At 41.8% G+C, this 26,907-nt stretch overlaps 1 protein-coding gene and 1 long non-coding RNA gene across 2 annotated transcripts; one reads left to right on the top strand and one right to left on the bottom strand.

Moving 5' to 3' along the window:
• LOC107967736 (uncharacterized) lies at window positions 1-26,879 on the bottom strand. The gene is made up of 4 exons (XR_001708454.3): window positions 26,744-26,879; window positions 23,316-23,437; window positions 22,815-22,966; window positions 1-979 (listed from the first exon to the last, which is right to left on the bottom strand). It is a non-coding gene; the product is annotated as an uncharacterized LOC107967736 (long non-coding RNA).
• FGF23 (fibroblast growth factor 23) lies at window positions 9,330-18,726 on the top strand. The gene is made up of 3 exons (XM_001157070.7): window positions 9,330-9,650; window positions 16,286-16,389; window positions 18,200-18,726. Exons 1-3 carry the CDS (start codon window positions 9,440-9,442, stop codon window positions 18,638-18,640), a joined length of 756 nt encoding a protein of 251 aa, XP_001157070.3. The 5' UTR covers window positions 9,330-9,439; the 3' UTR covers window positions 18,641-18,726.
• Window positions 26,880-26,907: the final 28 nt, after the last annotated feature.

Here is a 26,907-nt window from a genome sequence, read left to right as displayed (position 1 = left end):
GGGTTTCAGGAGGGAGGAAACAAATGAACAAATCTTCCACTGAGAAACCTTCCTTCAAAGCTGTCCCCCTCTTCCCTGGCTTAGCTCTAAGTAGAACAGTCATAACCCTGTTCTTATCACCCAAAGTGAACCTTTTGTAAAATCACTCACACAGGCTTGGCCTCCCCCACCCGTGGGACACATGTCTTATCTCCCACAAGCTGTAGCGGTGGAGGCCAGGAGAGGGTTTCCAGGAAAAAGAGTGTGTTGGCGGAAAAGAGGAGGGGGTGAGGGGGTGAGGGGTTGAGAGGGAAGGAAAAGGGAGTTGAGGCTGCAGCTATTGATCAATGGCCTGGACTTCAACGGCCTTTGCTCTCAAGTTCTGCTATAACCTTCAGTTTTCTAGGATTCCCCAGCTGAGGGCACCTGAGGTGCTTTAACCTCTTTTTGTCCTGGCAAAATGAGCTTCTGGTTATGGGCACCAAAGTTGAGAGAGGAAGACCATGGATTTCATAATATTACAGAAGCCATGTGTATTTCCTATTGGGAAGTAGGGTGAAGGTTCTACTTATATATTTAGATTTGCTATTGAGGAAATCTGTTGCGCTATTATAGGTACCTGTAATGTTACATTATAAAAACATATAATCTAATAATATATATTAGATTAAAGGAATATGCCTTCCTTAAGTTTATCCCTACTCCAGTGTGGACATTTTAAGCAAAGCAGAGAGAGAGAAACAAATCTCCCAGCAGGGAATGTAAACACTTCCAGTCGTCATGGACAAGGTGGGTAACTCCCGTGTAGATGATCAAGTGTAGCAGGTGATAAAGCAAACAGTTTGGGGAAGCTGGATGATGAGACAGCATCCTACCTCCAGACTGCAGCAGCTGAGAGGAGCTTTACAGATGATTTCATCCACATGTCCCACTTCCCCAATTCAAAGCTGGGAGAGCAAGTGCAAGAGGCAGTCACTTGCCTAAGGCTGCATATACAGATCTAAAAAAAAAAAAAAACTTTTTGCCATTACTTTTAATGACTTATTTTTAATTTTTCCATTAGTTTTAATTATATAAAATCAATTAATTAAAAGGGTGCAGTGGCACACACCTGTAATCCCAGCATTCTGGGAGGCCGAGGTGGGTAGATCATGTGGAGGAGCTAACCCACGTGACACGGATGGGTGAGAAATTTTCTTTTGTCTTGTTTTAAAGGACTGAAAGGTAACTGGCTGTGCACAGTGAAATATATGCTGTTTCAGCACATCTCACGGATCTGATCCTGGAATGAATAATTCCAGGCAGCGATGAAATGTTGAACACCTATTGATCAAACACCATTTTGCTCATTTTGCTCACCATTTTGCTGAATTTTGCTCTCTTTTTTTGATAGACTTTATTTTTCAGAGCAGTTACTGGTTTACAGAAAAGGTAAGCATTGGGAGATATACCTAATGCTAGATGACGAGTTAGTGGGTGCAGCGCACCAGCATGGCACATGTATACATATGTAACTAACCTGCACAATGTGCACATGTACCCTAAAACTTAAAGTATAATAATAAAAAAAATAAATTTAAAAAAAGATAAATAAAATACAAAAAAAAAAAAAGTTAAGCAGAAAGTGTGAGGTCCCATATATTCCTTCTCCCTACTCTGCACACAATTTCCCCTATTAACATCTTGCATCAGTGTGGTGCATTTGTTATCACTGATGAAACACTATTGAAGCATTATTATTAACTAACATCCACCGTTTGCATTAGGGTCTACTCTTTGTGTCGTACAGTTCTACGGGTTTCGACAAATGCATAGTGCCATGTACCCACAGCATCGTACAGAAGCGTGCCACTGCTCCAAACATCCCTGTGCCCCAGTCCTTGACTTTGTGTGCCCTCCCTGTGCTCAGTTCTCCTGTTGTGCAGCTGTCTCAGGCAGTGGATGAAGTGACAACTAACTACCCATGAATGACAGCCTATAGTGTATCAGCTGTATTCAGCTGCAGCCCCTAACATCTTACAGGGCCAGACTCACTGTGCACAGCACTTGCCAGTGATGCTCTTGCCTGTAATTATGTCATTGGCTAACGTAATTAGCTCCTGGCTGGCTTCTCTCATCTGCACCTGCTGTTGATTAGCCCTTTGGTTTTTCTGTTTCTGCTGGTTTCCAGGCATTCCCCTCAACTTTTTTTTCAACTTTTATTTTAGAATCGGGGGTTCGTGTGCAAGTTTGTTACAAGGTCATATTATGTGATGCTGAGGTCTGGGGAATGATTAAACCCATCACCCACGTAGTGAGCATAGTACTCAATAGGTAGTTTTTCAGGCCTTTCCTTCCTCCTACCCTCCCCTACTAGTAGTCCCCAGTGCCTATTGTTCCCATGTCTTATGTCCACGCATACCCAATGTCTAGCTCCCACTTATAAGTGAGAACATGTGGTCTTTGGTTTTCTGTTTCTGCATTAGTTTGCTTAGGATAATGGCCTCCAGCTGCATCCATGATGCTGCAACGGACATGAATTCATTCTTTTTTATGCAGCCATTCTTTTTGCATGGTTTTTGCATCAGTTTCTTTTCAGTTACCCTCTCTCTTCTAATGTTCTTCAGAATTCTGATACTCAGCATAGCTGTTTTATACTTTTGAACGACTTTAAACTTCTAAATAAATAAACACTCAGATATGCATATTTAAATACCCTCAAACATTTCCTATTCTTATAAAAACTTTATGCTCTGTATTAAGTTCAAAATAGGTTGCAAATTTTATATTACATGTTTGAAAATCGTAGCTTATTTTCCAAAGGCTTCAGTAAATAGCACTTCTATGCCCATCCTTGTCACCTTGTCATCAGCAGTCATTACCAGCTATCAGTGGCCATATTTATAAATTAACAAGTGTGGTCTTTATGAGATCACTGCAAGTGTGGAGATTTATTGGCCATAGTGGCAGAAGTGAAAACTATCACAGCTGAACCGTGGAGAAGCACCGCTACATCTTCTGTGGATTCAAACCCCTTTCCAAGCCTTGATGTCCCCCCGCTGCTGGAATTCCAGGCTTCCTTGCCCATTGGAGAAGGCTGCCCTGAAGACAAGCCCTCCCGTGGGCCTTTATTTTGGAAAGGCTGCCATGACAAAAATAAGCTGGAAATTTTGTCTTGGGGAGGAGAAATTGAACATGTCATTTGGAGGGAAAGAAGGGAACTGGAGACTGATTCTATGGGAGGTATTGGTTCTAGAATAAAAGGGGGTAAGTTCTTGATGTGGCAGAGAACTGCGGTAACCCCAGCCACCAGTGCCATCCCATGCAGGGCCATTATTATATGTATATGTGTGTATGTATCTGTATATATGTATGTATGCACATGTATATAATGGGTGTGTACGTGTATATACACATACATGTAAATATAAAGTCCTGTGGCCTTGGGAACCACCACAAAAGCCTCTGGGGCAGAGCTTGGAAGGAAATGAAGCTTTCAGAAGAGCTGACCACTCTCAAATACAATGGAATGGAATAATTTAAAAGAATGAGGTAAAGATATGCATACTGACCTGGAAAGGTGGTCAAAATAGACTTCAGCGGGCAAAGTGGGTATATATTATATACGGTATGCCCTCAATTTTGTCTTTTAAAAGTGCGTATTTTTCTGGCTGATAGATGCAACATTTTTTTTAAATTTTAAAATAAAAGTGCATATTTAAATATATATACTTAAATATATATAATATACACTTTAGTATTAATATATAATGTTAAATATATACATATTTAGAAATACATAAATATAAATATATACATATTTTATTAAATATTTATTAATACGCTATATATTTTATTAACATGTATTATTGGCAATATATTAATGTATTTTATTATATTAAATGTAATATATATTTTATATATACGCCCTAAAGCTATAATTTGTCTTTGATAACATTTTACCTCTAGAGGGTACAAACTATATTGGATATTCACTTTCTACTTCATACATTTCTGCATTGATCTACTTTTTAATAAAAACAGATTTTTAAAAATAATGTTTCTTTTCTCTCTTTAAATTCCTACGATAACAGAATGTGTGTATCAGGAGCCAGGATGCTCTTGGGAAAGTCGTCCCCGACACCCCCCAGACCTGCCCATAGGACTGTTTTGAGCCTCAGAAGAGACAATAGATATGAGTGTACTTTATGGGCTGTGAAGTGCTAGACAAATACAAAGAATATTCTGCCTAGTAGATTGCAAATTCCCTGAAGATCAGGACTGTACCTTTTCATTCTCAGACTTCTCTAAAGATTTTCTACAAGGTAGTAGCCATATAACAGGCTTTCCATAAAAAGTTATGTGTTGATTGCTTGGATGCATTAAAGCAAGAGAGAATCAGATTGGCTATAGGGAAGCACATTTTTGCTGTCAAGATGACACTGGGATGACATTTTCAGATGAGATACAGGAATGGCACCTCTCCAGAGAACTTCAAGAAGCCAAAAAAAAAAAAAAATTTTGTTCTAGATGGCTTAGATATCCATCTCCCTGAACGCTGGAGGTCTGGACGACGTGTAATGCTCTGAGAAAGCAAGAGGGCAGGGACACCATTACTGAAATGGTGGAGACAGACTCAGGAGGAGTGAAGGGACAGGGAGCAGAGACCTGCCAGGTCCTTCCAGGATCTCAAAAAGAAAAGAAGGCTGCAAGCCACCATGAGACCACCTTCTCTCCTATCTCCCAGCTTTTTTTTTTACCTTGATTCCTCTGACATTTTTTCATCATAGCTAAGGACAATGAAGTTGATGTTATTGTTTGAAAATTATTGCCCAGTCTTTACTTTGAGTGAACATGATCTGGGTGAGAATCTTCTTCAGTACCTTCTCAGAGCAGATGCTGATAAAAAGAAGTCAGGAGATGAAGGAAAGTAATGAACTTGCAGGAATACTTTTTTTTTTTTTTTGACAGGGTCTTATTCTGTCACCCAGGATGGAGTGCAGTGGTGCAATCTCAGCTCACTGCAACCTCTGCCTCCCAGGTTCGAGCAATTCTCCTGCCTCAGCCTCTCGAGCAGCACGCTCGAGAGGCACGCACTCATGCTCAGCTAATTTTTGTATTTTTGTAGAGACAGGGTTTCACCATGTTGCCCAGGCTGATCTCAAATTCCTGACCTCAGGTGATCTGCCCGCCTCAGCCTCCCAAAGTGCTGGGATTACAGGCATGAGCCACTGCGCCCAGCCGGAATACAGATTCTTATAGGCCCTTATCTATACTAAGAGCCTTGATTCTATGAGCGTAAATGCAGGGACTAGACTTGATGCTTCCACACAGCTCCCGGGGCAAATTCTCTTAATGCCAGAGAAATGGGTTCCAAACCAGGCTGGAGACAACAGGTTTCCCTGCCTGCCATGGGACCAGCCTATCTGCTGCATTCAGGTAGCTACCTGGGAACCAAGGACAGTGACGTCCAAACAGCACAAACCCAGGGCCTCCTCCCTGGGCTTCCTGTTCACAGCTGGTATCTATCTGTGTTTCTCTTTGGGCTCCTAAGGTCACACTGGTTCCCAGACCCTTGGACCTGAACTGTGACGGAGGAGTGCCCTCTAGGTGCAAAGGACAGGAACCGACATGTCCTGGCCTCTCCCTTCTCTTACCCACTGAAGCTTCAGAGGAGACCATGCACTGGACTCAAGGACAGGGTACTTGTCAGCACGAGGTACTGATTTAGCATTCAGTACTAAATTCCCTAGAAAGGCCCATTTACATCTTGACCTACAGTTAGGATGGACATCCTAGAAGGGAATGGAAAGTTGAGCCTGCCACTGAAGAGGGCCTTAGTCTCTGTGTACTATTTCCAGTGCTTGATGTGTGGTTGGCGCTCAAAGCCTGTTTATTGATAAAGTACTTTAGTATCAGCCACGTCTGGTGTGGAGAATTAGAATCTCCCAGGTGGCTTTGAATAAAGTACAAATAACTGACTTTTGCCCCTGCAGATTCAGTAGGTCTAAGATTAGTCCTGGGGCAATTATGGCTTTAAAGCTCCACAGGTAATTCCAGTGAGCAGCCAGATTTGGAAGCCACTGGTAGGGAGTTCAGCCTGGAGCTGGACATTCTGCTGTCTCCGTGTTCCAATGGGCAAATCTTCATCTCCGCTCTCAGTGTTTCCCTATCTCAAATGGGGAGAATTAATCTGAGATTCTTGCGCCTTCCTTTACTCTCTCTAAGTGGGAAATGCTGCTTCTCCTCCCATCCTCCTTAAAAATAAGTCTACTCCTCTGGGCTGGACTCTGCCATTAGAGCCAGATGCTAAGCACACAGGGCTTCTTCTTGGAGGGGAGCCTTTGGACCTGGGTAAGCTGGCACAGGGCTCTCTTTCCTAATAAGACAAGCTGAGGTGGCCACGGAGGAGCCCCTTCCCCAGTCGCTCCAGGAGCTAAGGGAATGACTGAATGGCTGTGGACTTATCCCAAGACACCTGTGCTCCCTCTCCATCATGCTTAGCAGGTGCTGGGGAAAACCCTTCTCTGTGTATCCTACAAAGCTCCCTCAGTTCTCTCCTTCCCTCAAAGCCCTCCTTGACCACAGCATCTACCCACCATGACCTTTTTTTTTTTTTGGTGACAGATCCTCGCCCTGTCATCCAGGCTGGAGTGCAGTGGTGCAATCTCAACTCACTGCAATCTCCACCTCCCAGTTCAAGTGATTCTCCTGCCTCAGCCTCCCAGGTAGCTGAGATTACACAATACGCCCAGCTAATTTTTTGTATTTTTAATAGAGACAGGGTTTCTACTAAACGGGGTTTAGACAGGGTTTCACCGTGTTGGCCAGGCTGGTCTCGAACTCCTGACCTCAAGTGATCTGCCCACCTCGGCCCCCCAAAGTGCTGGGATTACAGGCATGAACCACCATGCCTGGCCAACATTTCTTTTTTGTGAAGGAGCTTGGTAAAAAAGCGCAGGCAGCAAAGCACTCCTCTATTATTCTCTCGGAAACCCAGGTCTTTACCCGGGGTGAATCTCTAGGGTACATAGTGCTTGTCTCCCCAGGGTTGTTTAGAAGATGTATGACATTAGATGTTTATGTATAAAGCAGGCTTCTTTAGTAATGGCCACAGAATGGTTTATAAATATAGTACCACATCTTCACTGATTTGCTCCTAGTAATGAAGCTCCTCCCACACGGTGCCTTGGATTGAACGAAGATGTTCCCTGCTCAGTTACACTGCAAGCCCCTAGAGGAGTTAGTCCTGCTTTGTAGTCCTACACGCTCCCTTTCATCTCTTACACGAAGAAGGTTCTTAATGGCTGCTGATTGCCTTAAAATTACTTCCCATCTCTTTACCTTTCACAACCAGAACAAGAAATGCAGGGCAAATGTTCCTAAGTGATTTGCATCTCAATTCTGAAAGCTAGCTATTTCTTCAATTAGCTAAGACGTGGCATTATATTTATAATCCACTCTGTGGCTATTAGTAAAGAAGACTGTTTTACATATAAACATTTCATGTCATACTTCTTCCACTCAACCCCGGGGAGACAAGCACCGTGTGTCCTAGAGATTCATCCTGGGTAAAAGCCTGGGTTTTTAGAGAATAACAGAGGACTGCTTTGCCACCTGCACTTTTTTACCAAGCTCCTGGCTCTCATGGCTTTAGCTCTAACATGTTGTATGGGTTTGGACACCTTGAAAAGTGCTTAGGAGGTCTTGGGGCCAGACCTGGATTCAAATCCAACCTCTTCCACGTTACCTTTCTATCTCTAGGCAAGTTACTTAAACTGTGTGCATAGATCAGTTTCCTGATCTATATAAAGAAAATAACAGCATCTCCTCAAAGAGTTATTCTGAAGATGAAATGGGTTACTACAAGTAAAGCACTTAGAGCAGTAAGTGGAACAATAAGCTCTCCATGAGCGTTAGTTGTTGCTGTGATTCTTTGGAGAAGCAGCCTAGGGAAGGAGAAGACCTTGTCCTGGCTCTACCATTTATTTGCTTTGTACCTTTGGACATGGAAACACTAAGATTTCCATTTCTTCATGTAAAGTATTAAAATCTTGATAATGCATGGAGTGCCTATCTCACAGAGTGGCAGTGAGGTTCAAATAAGCTAATAGATGTGAAAATGCTTTGTAAACTATAAAAAAAACTGTACAAATGTAGGGTAACAAATGCCATCTCTTTCTGTCTATACCTGTATGCTTGCACTCATTTTGTATCATAGTTACTTATTTTTATCTGCCTCCTGCATTAGAGTTGAGCTCCTCAAGATAGGAATCACAACTTGCTGTCTCCTATATCAACCTGTACATGAGTCTAGCTTGATGCCTGTACATGGCATATACTCAGTACAGGGAAACTGGAAGAATAGCAGTCCCCTTGTGTGTTTTTTTGGGTGTGTGTTCCAGTAGCTTGCTCCCCTTTAGACTGTATGTGCCAGGACTATTCCGCCCGACATCAGGTGTAGCTTCCCAGAGGGCTCACTGTGAACAGCATCTGCAGGCAGGCATCCAACACCAAGCTGAGCACTCATGTACAGACACTAAATGTGGGGACACCCTGTCCTGAGGCTCGGATCCCCAGTGCTCAGCCAGCAGCTGTTCCAATCCCCATGAGGTCTCTGAATGAGTCTCCTTACTACTGGAGAGACTACTAGTTTAGTTGCCCTCGATAGTCCAAACTAGGGAAATTGAGAAATTGAACCTTGGCATATTCAGTGAAGTCCAGACTAAGGAAGCTGAGAAACTGAACCTTGGCATGTTCACTGACCTCAAGGCCTTACTTCTTTTTCTTCCATTTCAAAATCTTCCCAAAATGGCAACTTTGGCTTTTGTGCCCCTGCTCCCAGCTCCCATCTTTCATGAAGTGGGGGTTCTCAGAGGATGCCATCTGCCTGATGGTGTCATGTATCTCTATATCCTGCAAGCTACCCACCAAATCCTGCTCACAGATTAAGCACTGGATACATACTTGCTGATTGGAATTTAAAGAAAACCAAAATAAGTAAACTCGACGGGAGATTAATTGCCTAGGAGTCGGTTGACTGCTTGACTGAAGCTGGATTTTTTTTGGGAACCGCTGGCTGCCTTCACATTTCCTGATGGAAGTGGGACAGGTCAACAGACAGCCCAGAGTGGCAGATAACTTTTGCCCACACGTCATTCATTTTTTGGAGCGTTGGCTTGAAATTGAGGGGTGTGTGTGTCTGGAACCGACGTGCCTTCCGTGCGCCTCCGGGGTCTTTGCACTTTCTTTCAATGGGCTGATTACAACACAGAGGATGTGGACAGTGGAGTTTTTCCTGTTTGATGTCACACTGCTACCCTTTAAAAGTCTGACGGCAAAAAGGAGGGAATCCAGTCTAGGATCCTCACACCAGCTACTTGCAAGGGAGAAGGAAAAGGCCAGTAAGGCCTGGGCCAGGAGAGTCCCGACAGGAGTGTCAGGTTTCAATCTCAGCACCAGCCACTCAGAGCAGGGCACGATGTTGGGGGCCCGCCTCAGGCTCTGGGTCTGTGCCTTGTGCAGTGTCTGCAGCGTGAGCGTCCTCAGAGCCTACCCCAATGCCTCCCCACTGCTCGGCTCCAGCTGGGGTGGCCTGATCCACCTGTACACAGCCACAGCCAGGAACAGCTACCACCTGCAGATCCACAAGAATGGCCATGTGGATGGCGCACCCCATCAGACCATCTACAGTGAGTAGGGCTTCAGGCTGGGAAGAAGGGGAGCACCCCTGTTGTCCATCTACAGGAGGCTTGGGGAGGCTGGGGACTAGACTGGAGGGCTAATCCAACCCTCCTAGCTTTCTGCCCAGGAACCACTTATTGTCTTGTGTGTGTGTGTGTGTGTGTTTGTGTGTGTGTGCGTGTGTATTTAAAACTTAGGGGAAGATTCTGTCACTCTCCTAATTAGCATTTGCTGGTTTTTCTCAATATGAATAATTTTTATTTCAACTAAAACCCTTCCCACAGTAGAAGCCATGTTCCCTTTGCCCCATCAAAAGATTGAAAAAATGTACAGAAAGAAAGGCAAGGAGTCTAAGAGAAAAAGAAGCCAGGCAGATCAACAGACACTAAGTTTCAGCTCATGGACTTTGGACTGGGTTAACTAGGGAGGTTGTAAAGATTCCTGGGTCATACCCAGATTGTTATAGATAAATCTGGGGGCTCTTTCCAACTCTGGCCTTATAAAAATTCTTGGAAAAATGTATTAAAGACAGACTGTCCATGTATGTTTTCTTGGTGAGAATGGCCAAGTATACAACCCATCCACCCATTCATTTGTCCATGCATCCATCCATCCATCCAACAGGTTTAATGGGTGTTTCAGATACCCAGGTACCCAGGTACCCAGTATGAGTTGGTGATTCTTCTCTGTGGAACTGAAAGGTGTCCAGTCAGTAGCAAATCAAGCTAGTTAGAAACTTATTGGCAACATGAGACAACTGGAATGTTTTTAAAGATCAGGTTTGTGGAGAATTGGATCACAATCCACAATAATCAATCCATTAGCAATGATTTAAATGAGGGTCCCTTTGTGTGCACCTATATAAGGGGTAATGTGGTGAAAGCAGGGATAGATATTGAAAAAGACTGGATCTTCTATTTTAAGAAAACATGAGAAAACACCTCAAAGCATACAGAAAAATGCAAACTGATCCAATATAGCTCAAATTAAAGGAAAGAAAAATTAGTTAGACAATCTCTAACTAAAGAAAACATAGGAATTATGATTTGCCCTTTATTGTTGTAATAAATTAATTAATTATTTTTGCTGTGACCTTGCTGTGTGTGAGGCATTTATTCTTCTAGGCTCCAAAGGTCCTTAAACCTGGTTGCAAGATATACAACATGCAAAATTAAGTTGCAAGATATATAACACGCGAAATTGACAGTTTAACCTCTTCAAGTGCTAAATGCATATTGACAGGAGATAAAAGGAGAGAGGAAAGTTCTCTCCAAATACCAAACAGGTTCCAGAACTCCAGAGAATATAGTAAGACTCAGGAGTCAACATCTTGGAAACCAAGTTTGAGTCTCATGGCAAAAATTTCAATTAAATCTGGATACACTTGATGCACCCGAAGTGTTGTTCATTTTATTCATTGGATATTTAATAGGATCTACCATGTGCCTGGCATTCTACCAAGCGCTGTGACTGAAAACTAAGACACAACCCTTCAAGGACCTCGTGGTCTGTCGTCCTACCTTGTCAGCCAGCTCACTACCAGACTTTCAGGAAATGCAATTTTGCATGTCTCATGGAGGGGCCACCCTTACTCTAATTCAAGACTATATGTGGGCCGGGTATGGTGGCTCATGCCTGTAATCCCAGCACTTTGGGAGGCCGAGGCAGGCAGATCACGAGGTCAGGAGATTGAGACCATCCTGGCTAAAACAGTGAAACCCCGTCTCTACTAAAAATACAAAAAATTAGCCAGGCGTGGTGGCGGGCGCCTGTAGTCCCAGCTACTTGGGAGGCTGAGGCAGGAGAATGGCGTGAACCCGGGAGGCAGAGCTTGCAGTGAGCCGAGATTGCGCCACTGCACTCCAGCCTGGGTGACAGAGCGAGACTCCATCTCAGAAAAAAAAAAAAAAAAAAGACTATATGTGATTTAAAATGCAGAATAGTAGATTATGGTAAATTATTTTGATTCTCTTAGATGGAAAGGGCTGCATCCAACTAGAGAATGTTTATACAACTTGTCTCGAATCCTGGAATCCCGTTGCTGAAAGGAACTCCTTAAAGACGTTTCTTCCTGAACAAGAATTAGGGTAGAACAGAACAGGCTGGCTACGGTGGGGAGTGAGTGTGAAGAGTCAACCTCCTGGGCTGGCAGTCTGAACTTAGACCTTTTCCTTGAAAGCCCACCTCATATCAGGCCCCAAGGGATCACTGAGTGCTAGTTAGAGTGAATTAAAATGACAGAGAAGCAGCAAAATAAATTGAACTGACTTCAGATTTTTAAAAATAGAAATGTGATTTTGTTTCCTTAGACATAGACACTAGCTAAACATTGCATCTTTAAAGAGTTAAGCATGAATGCGGGGAGGGGAACTTCGGGTCAGGGCAGTGGGAGGGAGATCTACTTTTCTTAGTCTATGTAGATAACTTTTTGTACTGTTCAATGAGTTGTCATGTGTATTATGGGGAAAAAAAAGTGCAGGAAAAAAATTACACACTACAATTAAAAGTTACCCAAAAGAGGCCAGGTGCGGTGGCTCACGCGTATTATCTCAGCACTTTGGGAGGCCGAGGCAGGAGGATCACTTAAAGTCAGGGGTTCGAGACCAGTCTGGCCAACATGGGGAAACCCTGTCTCTACTAAAAATACAAAAATTAGCGGGCTGTGGTGCATGCCTGTAGTCCCAGCTACTTGGGAGGCTGAGGCAGAAGAATCGCTTGTACCCCAGAGGTGGAGCTTGCAGTGAGCCGAGATCGCACCACTGTGCTCCAGCCTGGGCGACAGAGTGAGACTCCGTCTCAAAAAAAAAACGTTACCCAAAAGAAAGAGGAAAGATTAATGCATGTAGATAAGAAGCACAACTAATTAAATGTCTGGTGAAGGATTTGTAATGACCTCATCAGTGACTGTTAAGCAATGTTTTTACACTGATGGAAACCTAAAATGTGAGGGGTATTTTTTCCCCTCCTAATTATCCATTTCTATTGAATTCTGGTTTATCTTATTACTTTGCTGTAAGAAATTCTTAAGAGTTGAGTGCACAACCCATCTTTGGGTCACTGGACTTGACAAAATGAAGTTATCTCCTGCCTACCAGATTCTTCAAGCTCCCTTGGGACTCACAAGCGCTGCTGCCAGGTACCCCTCTGATGTCCTTATCACCCGTTCCATGAACAAGGCCATCCTCTGACTCCCCTTTATCCTTATTATACGGAAACAGCAAGAGAGAGATGCTTATTGTCCCTGGTAATATCATTTCCTAGATCCTGCTATTTTCACTTCCTCCATCTTCCCCACAAGAACTATCTTTATTGAAGCTGAGTTACCGTTGGGCTCCTTCAGCCTTCTTCATACATTTTTCTTTTAAGGTGCTCAAAGCACTTCACTGCTATCATCTTATTTATCACTTACTGGCCACAAGAGTAGAATGGAGTAGATAATTTTCTACTTCTATAAGCAGAGGTTGAAGCAAAATGGTAATGGTAAAAATTACTAGCACTTAGGAAGTGCTTTCTAAAGGATAAAAACATTATCTCATTATGTCTTCAAGATGACCAAATGAGGTAAATGTTTCTGCTGTCCTCATTTTATATGTGAAAAAACAAGAGTTAAAGAACTTAAATTACTGGCTGAAGGTCAGACAGGTAGTAAAAGACCTAGAGGACACCTTGACCCCAAATCCCAAGCTGTTCCAAGGTCACACGCACGGAGACACCTCCGTCATTGAAGGCAAAGTCCATTAAGCCTGCTCAGCTCCAACAGGCAGGGCTGGTTGCTCCGGCAGTCCATGGTTTGTTCCTTCCTTCTGCAAAATTCTCCCTTGAATCTGTGCAGACTGCGAAAAGATGCCTTTTGAAAGCACAAAGGAAAGAAACTCTGACTCTCTCACATTTTCTAAACTTTCACATTGGCCCACACTGTTTGATGGAAGAGTCTGTGTGCCCTCCGTAGCAGCTGCTCACAGTTCCTCAACCACTGCCGGATGTTTTCTAGGGGGACTGGCTCTGGAAACCAGGAGCGTGTGTGCCATACACACTGCCCACACTGACCCCAAGCATCAAGCCAGCACACCTGTCAAGGCATGGGCCCGGCATAAACAGCAGGTCAGAACACGCCACGTGATGTCCTCTGTTTGCTCGACACTTTCGAGTCACTTTTACCACCATTATCCCCTTCGATCATCACCCTATGAAGTAGGCAGGACAGCCATTGTTCTATTTTACAGCTGAGGAAACTGAGGCTAGTGCAAGGTCAGCAAGTGGCACAATTGGGACCAAAATCCAAGTCCCCTGGTTCTTGGCGCCTGGCTCAGTGCCCCTTCCCCGAGCCCTTAGTGCTGCTGACTCCTTGTCCTCACTGCCTGCAGCATGTATTTTAGCATTTGATATTGTCTTCTCAGACTCTTAGTGATTTCTGCTGGAGGCTTGTTACCGGGTGGTGGGAAGATGTCTCTGACCTGAGTTTCAATCCTGTCTTAGTTTCCTTATCACTTAAATTAGGATATTGCTGCTACTACTACTACTACTAATAATAATAATCAGTACTAACAATATAAAATTTGTTTTGAGAATTTAAAATATGTAAAGTGCTTAGAGTGCAACCGCTCAAAGACCATTACTAAATGTAATTTTTTCCCAATTAGACTGAAAAGTCACCAGAACAGAAACCATTTCTTTTTTTTTTTTTTTTTTTGAGACAGAGTCTCGCTCTGACACCCAGGCTGGAGTGCATTGGTGCAATCTCGGCTTACTGCAAGCTCCGCCTCCCAGGTTCATGCCATTCTCCTGCCTCAGCCTCCTGAGTAGCTGGGACTACAGGTGCCCACCAACACACCTGGCTAATTTTTTTTGTATTTTAGTAGAGAAGAGGTTTCACCGTGTTAGCCAGGATGGTTTTGATCTCCTGACCTCATGATCCACCCGCCTCGGCCTCCCAAAGTGCTGGGATTACAGGCATGAGCCACCGCACCCAGTTGAAACCATTTCTTACACGTTCCTTATATTTCTCCAAAGGTTTACCGCAAAACTAGCCATACATTTGAGACACATAGGCAGACACCACTGTGGAGGAATTTAAGCATCCTTTGCGCCTGTCATACCCCAGTCCGCTTTCTGGGAAGCTTCCCTCAAGGTTCCCCTCAGCCAAACTTTGAAACAAATTAACTTCTCTCTTTGGCCCTCTTCCTTTCTCACCTTTCTGGGGCTTGTCTCCACCCTCATTCCCTCTGTTCCGCGTCAGTCCAATTTCAGTCCCTATCATGATTTCTACTCAGCTAGTACCTAATTATTGCTGCTTATTTTCCTCAAAGATCCTTGTACTGAGCCCGCATGGGGTGGGAGAAGAGCTTTGGCCTTTAAATCAACCCCACGAGGCTCCATCACTTGCTAGGCACAAACATTGGGCATTTACAACCTCTCCAAGCTACAGTTGCAGAAGAGGAATTAGAATCCCTGCGTGGGATTCTAGCTGCCTCCCTGGAGGCTATGAGGTCAGATGAGATGCACCTAGAAATTCTGTGATAGGCAACTGGAAGTGGCCCCAAAGACCTAAAGTAATGATTTTTAACAGAAAATGTCAGGTAATTAAATAACATGTGGGGAAGAAGTCTCGCTGAATTATCAGGCATGTTACACTAGTATATGATCTAATTGTGCCTTTGCCACAAAACAGTAATTTAAAGCCATTATCAATTACTTAAGAGGTAGGTCATGTGAATGGGTTTCAGGCCCTTGTCGGAGACTAGTTTTTGAGAGGGGACACTGAAAGTCCATGAGGGGCTGCACCTGGAGAGGTCACCACCAAGTGAGAAAATGACAAAGAACCAACCCAAGAAGAGCCAAGAAGAAAATTCCATCCGTCACTTATACTGATTCAACATAAACAGTTATACCCTCTGCTCCTAAGCAGCTCACTCTAAGGAAAGCACTGGATAGGTAAACTCAGCTAAAGCAAGTTAAATGGAATACATGCTGTAATAGAGGTGAATGCATTGTCCTGAGGAGCTGAGAAGGAAGAACAACTGATTTTGAATGGAAAGATGAGGAAAGTCTTCATAGAGATGGTGACGCCTGAACCTGGTCTTGAAGAGTGAGTGACTTCAATAAGTAGAGAAGGAAGAGGGAGATCAACTCTACTACCATTCTGTACACATACTGGGTGTTGACTGATGTATTAGACAATTACACAGACATCCAGTAGGAGAATCAGACTCTATGGCAAGCTGGATCCTTGAAAGACATCTCAGCATAGATTTAAAAATCACAAAGTAGAAGGCATGGAAGAATGTGACTATCACCACAAACATTCAAAGGTATTAGTAAGGCAAAAGGGAAAATAAAGACGGTCCAGGTAGAGAGAGAGAAACATGTGTTCAGCACAGGTAGAATAATTCCAGGAGCTCAGAGTGCCCCATACAGGCAACAAGATGAAGCAGGAGGTGAATGACTGTATGTGTGTTGGGGGCAAGAGAGGATGTCAGAAGAAACGCTGAATATGCAGAAATGAGGCTGAATTAAAGAGTGTTGAAGTTACCACCACCCTTAAAATCAATCCAGGGAGGTTTCATGAAGGTAGGTTTTCAGGAGGTGCTTGAAGGTGGGAATTGGATGCACAATGAGTCTTTGCCCTGCCTGTTTTTCTCCATAGGTGCCCTGATGATCAGATCAGAGGATGCTGGCTTTGTGGTGATTACAGGTGTGATGAGCAGAAGATACCTCTGCATGGATTTCAGAGGCAACATTTTTGGATCAGTGAGTTTCTTTTTTGTGTTGGTCACCATTTGCAAACAATTAACCTAATTTCTTTGACACGACATAGACTTTTCTAGCTTAACAATTCCATTTGCAGTGTACCCTGGTGACCTGTTTCCACTGATACTTCATGCGTTCTAAGTATGAATTAAACATGAATGCTCACGTTTAATAGCTGGGGTTTGAGCTCAGGCAGTCTGGCTCCAGATCCCAGGCTCTCAGCCCCTAGTCTGCACTGCCCATTGGAACCCACTTTTTTTTATTATTATTATACTTTAAGTTTTAGGGTACATGTGCACATTGTGCAGGTTAGTTACATACATATACATGTGCCATGCTGGTGTGCTGCACCCACTAACTCATCATCTAGCATTAGGTATATCTCCCGATGCTATCCCTCCCCCCTCCCCCCACCCCACAACAGTCCCCAGAGTGTGATGTTCCCCTTCCTGTGTCCATGTGATCTCATTGTTCAATTCCCACCTACGAGTGAGAATATGTGGTGTTTGGTTTTTTGTTCTTGCGATAGTTTACTGAGAATGATGGTTTCCAATTTCATCCATGTCCCTACAAAGGACATGAACTCATCATTTTTTATGGCTGCATAGTATTCCATGGTGTATATGTGCCACATTTTCTTAATCCAGTCTATCATTGTTGGACATTTGGGTTGTGGAACCCACTTTTGAATCTAGCACAGGCCCTGGTATGTAGTCGTAGGTCCTCAAGTCATGTCAATTCGCGTTGTAAAGTACATTAGAAAGGGTGAAAAGCCATTAGTGTCTTCTTGAGTCTGGGACTAGCTGTGACTTTGGGTAAATCTCCTCACTTCTCCAAACTTCAGCATTTTCACTTGGAGAAAGTAAAGTGGAATAGACCACGTGACCCGTGGAGCTCCCTCCAGTTAAAGATTTTTAATTAATAACCCCTGCCCCAATTGTGATAGCTATTCATTCGGATTGGTAAGCAAACGATTTCCCAAACTAAAGGCTGCTGGCCTCTTTTGGAGGATTTTGAGATAGTAAAATAGTAGGACTGCTTATCTCAGGAGTCTCTGACCACCACACATGCCCACTAGAAACTCCACAAGAACAGAGACTTTCTGTTTTGCTTTCTGCTGCATCCCAGCCCCTACAATAGTGTCTGGCTAGAGTAGGTAAACAAACAAACAAAAAATCTGTTGAACCACTATTGAAATATAGATAACTAACTAAACATCTGTTAACCCCTCTAGGCATGTAGATAGTCCTGATCTGTAAACTGCTTACTTTGTGGAGCTTGAGGATTAAAAGAAATAACAGGCAAAGGCCTTCGTGGGGCACTCAGTAAAACCCAGTACTAGTGGTAGAGGATTCAAATCCAGCTCATCTGTCAGTAAAGTTCATGTCTCCAATCCCGTCAGTGCTCTCATTCATGTTTGACCCTACAAACTCCATCCCCTCTCCTTTCTCCAGTAAAGAGACAAACCCAAGCCAATTTTCAGCCAGCAGAGGCTTGGAAAAGATAGAGGGCAGGAAGGACGAGGTGGTGCCTACTCCAGGAAAATCACAGGCCAGGCCAGCCCGGGCCTCCAGGCAGTAAGCGGAGGCCCCAGTAGTCGTAGTCTCTGAAAGGGCGAACTATATAGTCAGGGCTTGAGCATTAATCAAAACCACTCTACCCCAGCAGGGAACAAAGGGGTGAAGGCTCAACGCCCTAAGAACTGCAGAGCTTCAGGCCGGCTGGCACAAGCACGTGGCCCCAGGAGGAGCTGGGGAGTGGGTGGGGCCCCCACTGCCAGCCTTCACGTGGTTCGCTCTTGTCCTTCCAGCACTATTTCAACCCGGAGAACTGCAGGTTCCAACACCAGACGCTGGAAAACGGGTACGACGTCTACTACTCTCCTCAGTATCACTTCCTGGTCAGTCTGGGCCGGGCGAAGAGAGCCTTCCTGCCAAGCATGAACCCACCCCCGTACTCCCAGTTCCTGTCCCGGAGGAACGAGATCCCCCTAATTCACTTCAACACCCCCATACCACGGCGGCACACCCGGAGCGCCGAGGACGACTCGGAGCGGGACCCCCTGAACGTGCTGAAGCCCCGGGCCCGGATGACCCCGGCCCCGGCCTCCTGTTCACAGGAGCTCCCGAGCGCCGAGGACAACAGCCCGATGGCCAGTGACCCATTAGGGGTGGTCAGGGGCGGTCGAGTGAACACGCACGCTGGGGGAACGGGCCCGGAAGGCTGCCGCCCCTTCCCCAAGTTCATCTAGGGTCGCTGGAAGGGCACCCTCTTTAACCCATCCCTCAGCAAACGCAGCTCTTCCCAAGGACCAGGTCCCTTGACGTTCCGAGGATGGGAAAGGTGACAGGGGCATGTATGGAATTTGCTGCTTCTCTGGGGTCCCTTCCACAGGAGGTCCTGTGAGAATCAACCTTTGAGGCCCAAGTCATGGGGTTTCACCGCCTTCCTCACTCCATATAGAACACCTTTCCGAATAGGAAACCCCAACAGGTAAACTAGAAATTTCCCCTTCATGAAGGTAGAGAGAAGGGGTCTATCCCAACATATTTCTCTTCCTTGTGCCTCTCCTCTTTATCACTTTTAAGCATAAAAAAAAAAAAAAAAAAAAAAAAACAGTGGGTTCCTGAGCTCAAGACTTTGAAGGTGTAGGGAAGAGGAGATCGGAGATCCCAGAAGCTTCTCCACTGCCCTATGCATTTATGTTAGATGCCCCGATCCCACTGGCATTTGAGTGTGCAAACCTTGACATTAACAGCTGAATGGGGCAAGTTGATGAAAACACTACTTTCAAGCCTTCGTTCTTCCTTGAGCATCTCTGGGGAAGAGCTGTCAAAAGACTGGTGGTAGGCTGGTGAAAACTTGACAGCTAGACTTGATGCTTGCTGAAATGAGGCAGGAATCATAATAGAAAACTCAGCCTCCCTACAGGGTGAGCACCCTCTGTCTCGCTGTCTCCCTCTATGCAGCCACAGCCAGAGGGCCCAGAATGGCCCCACTCTGTTCCCAAGTAGCTCATGATACAGCCTCACCTTTTGGCCCCATCTCTGGTTTTTTAAAATTTGGTCTAAGGAATAGCTTTTACACTGGCTCACGAAAATCTGCCCTGCTAGAATTTGCTTTTCAAAATGGAAATAAATTCCAACTCTCCTAAGAGGCATTTAATTAAGGCTCTACTTCCAGGTTGAGTAGGAATCCATTCTGAACAAACTACAAAAATGTGACTGGGAAGGGGGCTTTGAGAGACTGGGACTGCTCTGGGTTAGGTTTTCTGTGGACTGAAAAATCGTGTCCTTTTCTCTAAATGAAGTGGCATCAAGGACTCGGGGGAAAGAAATCCAATAATCAGGGGACGTGTTATAGAAGTTATGAAAAGACAACCACATGGTCAGGCTCTTGACTGTGGTCTCTAGGGCTCTGCAGCAGCAGTGGCTCTTCGATTAGTTAAAACTCTCCTAGGCTGACACATCTGGGTCTCAATCCCCTTGGAAATTCTTGGTGCATTAAATGAAGTCAGCTTTCAGTCCCAGGAGCCCCAGTGCTATCTGGAGGAAACAAAGCTTCACAGAGCAAGCAGTAGAGGAGCAGAGGAGCACCAGGCAGGTGGGCCTGACGGTCAGCTCTCATCCCAGCCTTACCCCATTACTGCGGTTCTTCCTGTAAGGGGACTCCATTTTCCTACCTCTCTTTAAATGACCACCTAAAGGACAGTATATTAACAAGCAAAGTCGATTCAACAACAGCTTCTTCCCAGTCACTTTTTTTTCTCACTGCCATCACATACTAACCTTATACTTTGATCTATTCTTTTTAGTTATGACAGAAACATTGGGCAACTGTTTTTACCTGATGGTTTTAAGCTGAACTTGAAGGACTGGTTCCTATTCTGAAACAGTAAAACTATGTATAATAGTATATAGCCATGCATGGCAAATATTTTAATATTTCTGTTTTCATTTCCTGTTGGAAATATTATCCTGCATAATAGCTATTGGAGGCTCCTCAGTGAAAGATCCCAAAAGGATTTTGGTGGAAAACTAGTTGTAATCTCACAAACTCAACACTACCATCAGGGGTTTTCTTTATGGCAAAGCCAAAATAGCTCCTACAATTTCTTATATCCCTCGTCATGTGGCAGTATTTATTTATTTATTTGGAAGTTTGCCTATCCTTCTATATTTATAGATATTTATAAAAATGTAACCCCTTTTTCCTTTCTTCTGTTTAAAATAAAAATAAAATTTATCTCAGCTTCTGTTAGCTTATCCTCTTTGTAGTACTACTTAAAAGCATGTCGGAATATAAGAATAAAAAGGATTATGAGAGGGGAACATTAGGGAAATCCAGAGAAGGCAAAATTGAAAAAAAGATTTTAGAATTTTAAAATTTTCAAAGATTTCTTCCATTCATAAGGAGACTCAATGATTTTAATTGATCTAGACAGAATTATTTAAGTTTTATCAATATTGGATTTCTGGTCATTCTAACCCTAAAGTGTTTTGTTTCTTTCTTTCTTTTTTTTTTTTTTTTTTTTAAGATGGAGTCTTGCTCTGTCACCCAGGCTGGAGTGCAGTGGCACGATCTCGGCTCACTGCAACCTCTGCCTCCCAGGTTCAAGCGATTCTCCTGCCTCAGCCTTCCAAGTAGCTGGGATTACAGGCACCTGCCACTGCACCTGGCTAATTTTTGTAATTTTAGTAGAGACAGGGTTTCACCATCTTGGCCAGGCTGGTCTCGAACTCCTGACCTCGTGATCCACCCACCTCGGACTCCCAAAGTGCTGGGATTACAGGCATGAGCCACCGCACCCAGCCGTGTTTTCTTTAAAGAGGGAATTTTTATTTGGGAAATACACACCATCACAACCACGTCAGTATCTCAGTAAACCAAATGCTATGCACTTAACACATACACAGTGTTACTGTCCCGTGAGATTTGATAGCAGGACACCAAGATAATGAATCTACATTCTGAGGTTGGTGTTCCCAGAGTTCCTTCTTTCAGAAGGAACTATGAAAAGGAGAGACTTTACATATGGGCATGAGCATTCACTACAGGTCCTTCGCCAAAGACTGGGTAGCTCATGCACGAGGTAAGATACAGTGAGTCCTACAAAGGTCACCTGCTACAGCAGTAGGAGATAGATAGTGAGTGATACCAGATGCTATGCAATGTTGAAACACGTTAGAAATTCAACCACACCTGGGTGAAGAGACCTTACTGAGTGCCTCAGAACTCAAAAGGCTGTTCTTATAAGACTAAGCCCCAGAGGCAGGGGGTATATCCTAAAACTAAATTCAAAACTGAAACAGACTTGCTCTAAGTGAGAATTATACCAATCCTGGCAAACTACAAGGATCTACCAATAATGTAACTGACCGCCAGAAGAGAACTTAACACCTTTTAAAGGAAGAGGACATGATTCAGACTTAATACATGGTATCCTACACAATCAGTAATAGTAAAATAACTGGACATGAGAAGAAATAGGAAAAAAACATGTGCACAATCAAGAGAAAATGCAGTCACTAGAAACTAGTAAGGTGATCTAAAGATAAAGCTAATATAAATTATCTTATCTGAGTAACAGAGAAGAAATAAGTTTTTTGAAAATGAGTAGAACCTCAATGATCTGTGAGACCTTATTAAGCTGTCCAACATATGAGTAAGTTGAGTCCCAGAAGGAAAGGAGCACAAAGAACTGGGGAGTAAAAAATATTTGAAGATATAGTGGCTGAAAATTTCCCAATTATTGGTTAAAAATAAGTGTACTAATACAAGAAGCTCAGAAAACTCCAAGCAAGACAAATGCAAAGATCACAGTTACGTATATTGCAGTCAAACTGTTAAAAATCAAAAATCAACAGAAAATCTGAAAGCTACTGCAGACAAATGACACTTTATATATAGAGGAACAGCTATAATAGTAATGGATTTCTTGTCATAACAATGGAAACTAGAAGACAATGGAATGGTGTATTGAAAAGGTTGAAAGAAAATAAAAAGCTACCTACCCAGAATTACACATACAGCAAAAATGTCCTTCAAAATTAAGATGGAATAAAAATGGAGAGAAATTATTGCCATGCTGAAAAGGAGTAACACCAGATGGACATTTAGAATTACAGAAAGAAAACCATCATTAAATGTGTGAATACATTTAAACTATATATATTGTATACCTTCTTCCCTGATTTCACTAACAGGCTGCTTAAGGCAAAAATTATAACACTGTATGCAGGTTTTGTAAAATATATAGATGTAATATATAAGGCAAAACTCCCACATAGGATGGGAGGGATAAATGAAACAATATGGTTACAAGATGACAACACTGTATGTAAAAATCTTACAATATTAACTGTAGACTGTGATAAATTAAGGATGCATATTGTAATCCCCAAAGTGACCACTAAAATACTCACAATAAGAAGTCAGGAGTGGTGATATCCACCTGTAGTCATAGCTACTCAGGAGGCTGAGGCTGGAGAATCACTTGAGCCTGGGAAGCGGAGGTTGCAGTGAGCTATGATCGTGCCACTGCACTTCAACTTGGTGACAGAGTCAGACCCTGTCTCTAAAAAAAAAACATTTAAAAATAATAATAATTCAAAGAGGTGTAGGTAAAAAGCCAATAGAGATATTAAAATAGGATACTAAAAAAATTCAGTTATTCCAAAGAAGGGAAGAAAGGAGGAGCAGGAGAATAAAAAATCAAATGGGACAAAGAGAAAAATGATAGACTAAACCAAATTATATTAATAATTACATTAAATATAAATGGGCCAAACACTATAACTAAAGACAGGAGTGGTCAAATTGGATTTAAAAAACACCCAACTATTTGTTTTGTACAAAACACATACTTAAAGAAAAGAATGGAAAGATACACAGTGAAGACATTCAATATAAAAAAATGAACTTACTATATTAATATCATAGAGAATAGGCTTCAAGTGAAGGAATACTGCATAAATAGAGGAACAATTCATAATAATAAAAGGGCTAATTCATCAGGAAGATGTAAAAATCCTAATGGCTCATGTCCCTAAAAACAAAGCAATAAAATACATGAAGAAAACTGACAAAACTGAAAAAATAGACAAGTTCAAATCTTAGTTAGAAATGTGAACACCCCTCTCTCAGTAACTGATTAAACAAATACACAAAAAATTAATAAGGATACAGATATCTGGACATCATTAACTAACTTCATTTAGTTGACATGTGTAGACCACTAAATCCAGCAACTACAGAATACATTCTCTTTCTGAGTACAAATTAAACATCCATCAAAACAGATCATATGCTTGGCTGAGAAGTCTCAATTAACTAAAAATTTCAAAATCTTACAGAATAGTCTCTCCTACCATTTAATTGGAAATCACCAAGCTATTTGAAAAAAATCCTCAAATATTTTGAATCAAATAGCACATTTATAAATAATACATGAATCAAAGAGCAAATCAAAAATAAAATTAGAAAGTACATCTAACTAAATGACAATAAAAATACAACATACCAAAATTTATGATACACAGCTAATGCAGCGCTTAGAAAAGCTCTATATTTTAAAAGCTTATATATAAAAAGAGAGAAGGTTAAAATCAACCTAAGATTATTCATTAAGACTCTAGGAGGACACAAAAAACAAATTAGGTCCAAAATAAGTAGACAGAGGATATAAGAACAGAAATCAATGAATTAGAAAAGAGACAAAAAACAGAAAGGTTGGTTTCAAGAAAAAATTAATAGAACTGAAAAGTTATTTGCCAAGAATATTAAGGAAAAGAGAAAATACAAAATACCAATATGAAAAATGGCAGAGGGGGGAAGGTGTGGTGGCTCACGCCTGCATAACCCAGCACTTTGGGAGGCTGAGGCGGGTGAATCACTTGAGACCAAGAATTCGAGACCAGGCTGGTCAACATGGTGAAACCCTGTCTCAACTAAAATTACAAAAATTAGCTGGGCATGGTGGTGGGCGCCTGTAGTCCCAGCTACTTGGGAGGCTGAGACAGGAGAATCACCTGAACTTGGGAGGCAGAGGTACAGTGAGGTGAGATCATGCCCCACTGCACTCCAGGCTGGGCAACAGAGTGAGGCTACATCTCAAAAATAAATGAATAAATAAATATTTTTTAAAATTTAAAAAAGAAAAATAGCAGAGGCGATATCATGAAATTAAAAAGACAATAAGTGAACATTAAAAATAACTGTGACAATAAATTTGACAATTTCAATGAAAGATAAAGTACTTGAAAAATCTAAATTTATAAAAACTGACACAAGATGACACAGAAAATCTGAATACCTATTACAAAAGTTAAATTATCAAAAAATTCCCACAAACAAAATTCCAGATTCAGATAGTTTCAGTAGCAAATTCTACTAAACATTTCAGCCAATCCTACCCAAACTTTTCCAGAGCAGCATCACCTCTTAACCTGTTATATAATGACAAAACAACTTTGACTTCAAAACGTGGCAAAGAAATGACAAAAAAAAAAAAAACCCAACCAACTACAGATTAAAAACCTTTGCGAACACTGATACAAAAATATTTAACTAAATATAGCAAACCAAATTCAACAATATATAAAAATTTTAATAATACAAGGTGAGTTTATTCCAGGTAGTAAGAAAGATTGATTTAACATTTTAAAATGTAATTCAAGATATTAACAAAATAAAGAAGATAATATCAGTTCAATAAACACAGGAAAAAATTAGACAAAGTTTAGTATCTATTTATGATAAAAACTCTCAGCAAACTAGGAATGTAAGAGAACTTCCTCCACCTGATAAAATGCATCTATGAAAAACCTACAGCTAACATCATTTCTTAAGACAGCTCACAACCTGATCTGAAATTAGGAATAAGCAAAAATGTTTTCTTTCATTATGGATTGAGTTTCCCTTTTCTGAAATGCTTGGGACCAAAAGCATTTTGAATTTTTTATTTTTTCAGATTTTATAAATACATAGAGATGTTCTTAGTGATGCGATCCAAGTCTAAACATGAAATTCATTTACGTTTCATATATTCCTTATACACTTCCGTGAAGGTAATTTTGCACAATATTTTGAATAATTTTGTTCATGAAACAAAGTCTGTATGCATTAAACCATCAGAAAGCAAAGGTATCACCGTCTCATGTCAGTGTTCAAAAAGTTTTGAATTTTGGAGCATTTAGGATTTCAAACTTTTGAATTAGGGATGCTCAACCTGTACTTTTATTTAATTCTGCTGGAGGTCTTAGGCAGTGCAATAAGGCAAGAAACAAATGGCATACAAATATAAAAACGTGTCTACTCTGAGAGGACATGATTGTCTATGTAGAAAGCCCTAGGGTATCCACAAAGCAATGACCAGAACTCAACTAAAACTAAAAATAATATGCAAATTTAGCTACACACACACACACACAAATTATATACCAGCAGCAAACACTGGAAAGTAAAATTTTAAATTAAAATGTAAAAATTCAATTTATAACAGGGTCATAAGCATAAAATAGGAACAAACAAAACCATAAAATAATTAGGGACAAATTTAATGTCAAACATAAATATTACACAACACTGATGAGAAAAATTCGTTGTATCGATACTGATTTGGAGGACTCAGTATGGTTAAAATGTCAATTATTCCACAAGTACGGTCTCAGCAGCCTTTTTAAAACAGAAATGAACAAGCTGACTTAAAAATGTATATGGAACAAAGTAATCTAACTATATTACATGTGTATAAAACAACCTCACTGGGGTGGTGGGGAAAGGTGCTGACTAACCTAAGTAATTTTGGAAATGAGTGAAGTCTGCAAGACTAAAGGCAAAAGGAACTGCACATAAGCGTTACATTGATGAATACAGATGGTCACATATAGAAATACTTATAGCTATGTATACATATGTGGATTAGTATACACACATATATTTCCTTGTTCTGTCAGCTGAGAGGGCCTAAAGAAAAAATACCTTAATAGTAACCAGCACACCTAGCTCTCATCTTGGTTTTTAACATCATTCTCTAATAAAAAGGAACCACGGTGCCTTGAAGAAATGGCTGGTTCTAGGAATGGGACATGAAATACGCAAGAGGAGCCTAGAGTGTCTAGTACTGACAGAAAGTACATCTGTGTTAAACCAACAGCAACAACAATAAAAACAAGCCAAGTTGATGGGGGTATTTCAAAGGAACACAAGAGCCAACTGAAAGAGCTCCCAATGGCTGAAGCTGGAGCAATTTGAGAAACAACAATAAAAAGTAGCATGGGATTATAACCCAAAGTATAAAATAACTATTCACAAGAACAAAATGATATAAATAAATGATTGAATAAATACATACATAAATAAGGTAATAAGAAAAAAAATCATCCATGAAGAATTCCAAATAACTTGTAGATACTCCCTCCTCAAAAAGAAGGATCATAAATCCCGACTCCTTGTGTGCACAGTGACTTCCTGACTTGCTTCCACAAGTACTGTATGGAAAGACAGAAAAAAAGAATA

This window comes from Pan troglodytes, chromosome 10, assembly GCF_028858775.2.
Source record: "Pan troglodytes isolate AG18354 chromosome 10, NHGRI_mPanTro3-v2.0_pri, whole genome shotgun sequence".
Lineage (NCBI taxonomy): Eukaryota > Metazoa > Chordata > Mammalia > Primates > Hominidae > Pan > Pan troglodytes.
Note: the sequence above shows the minus strand (reverse complement) of the source record. Positions and strands in the feature narration are given on the sequence as shown.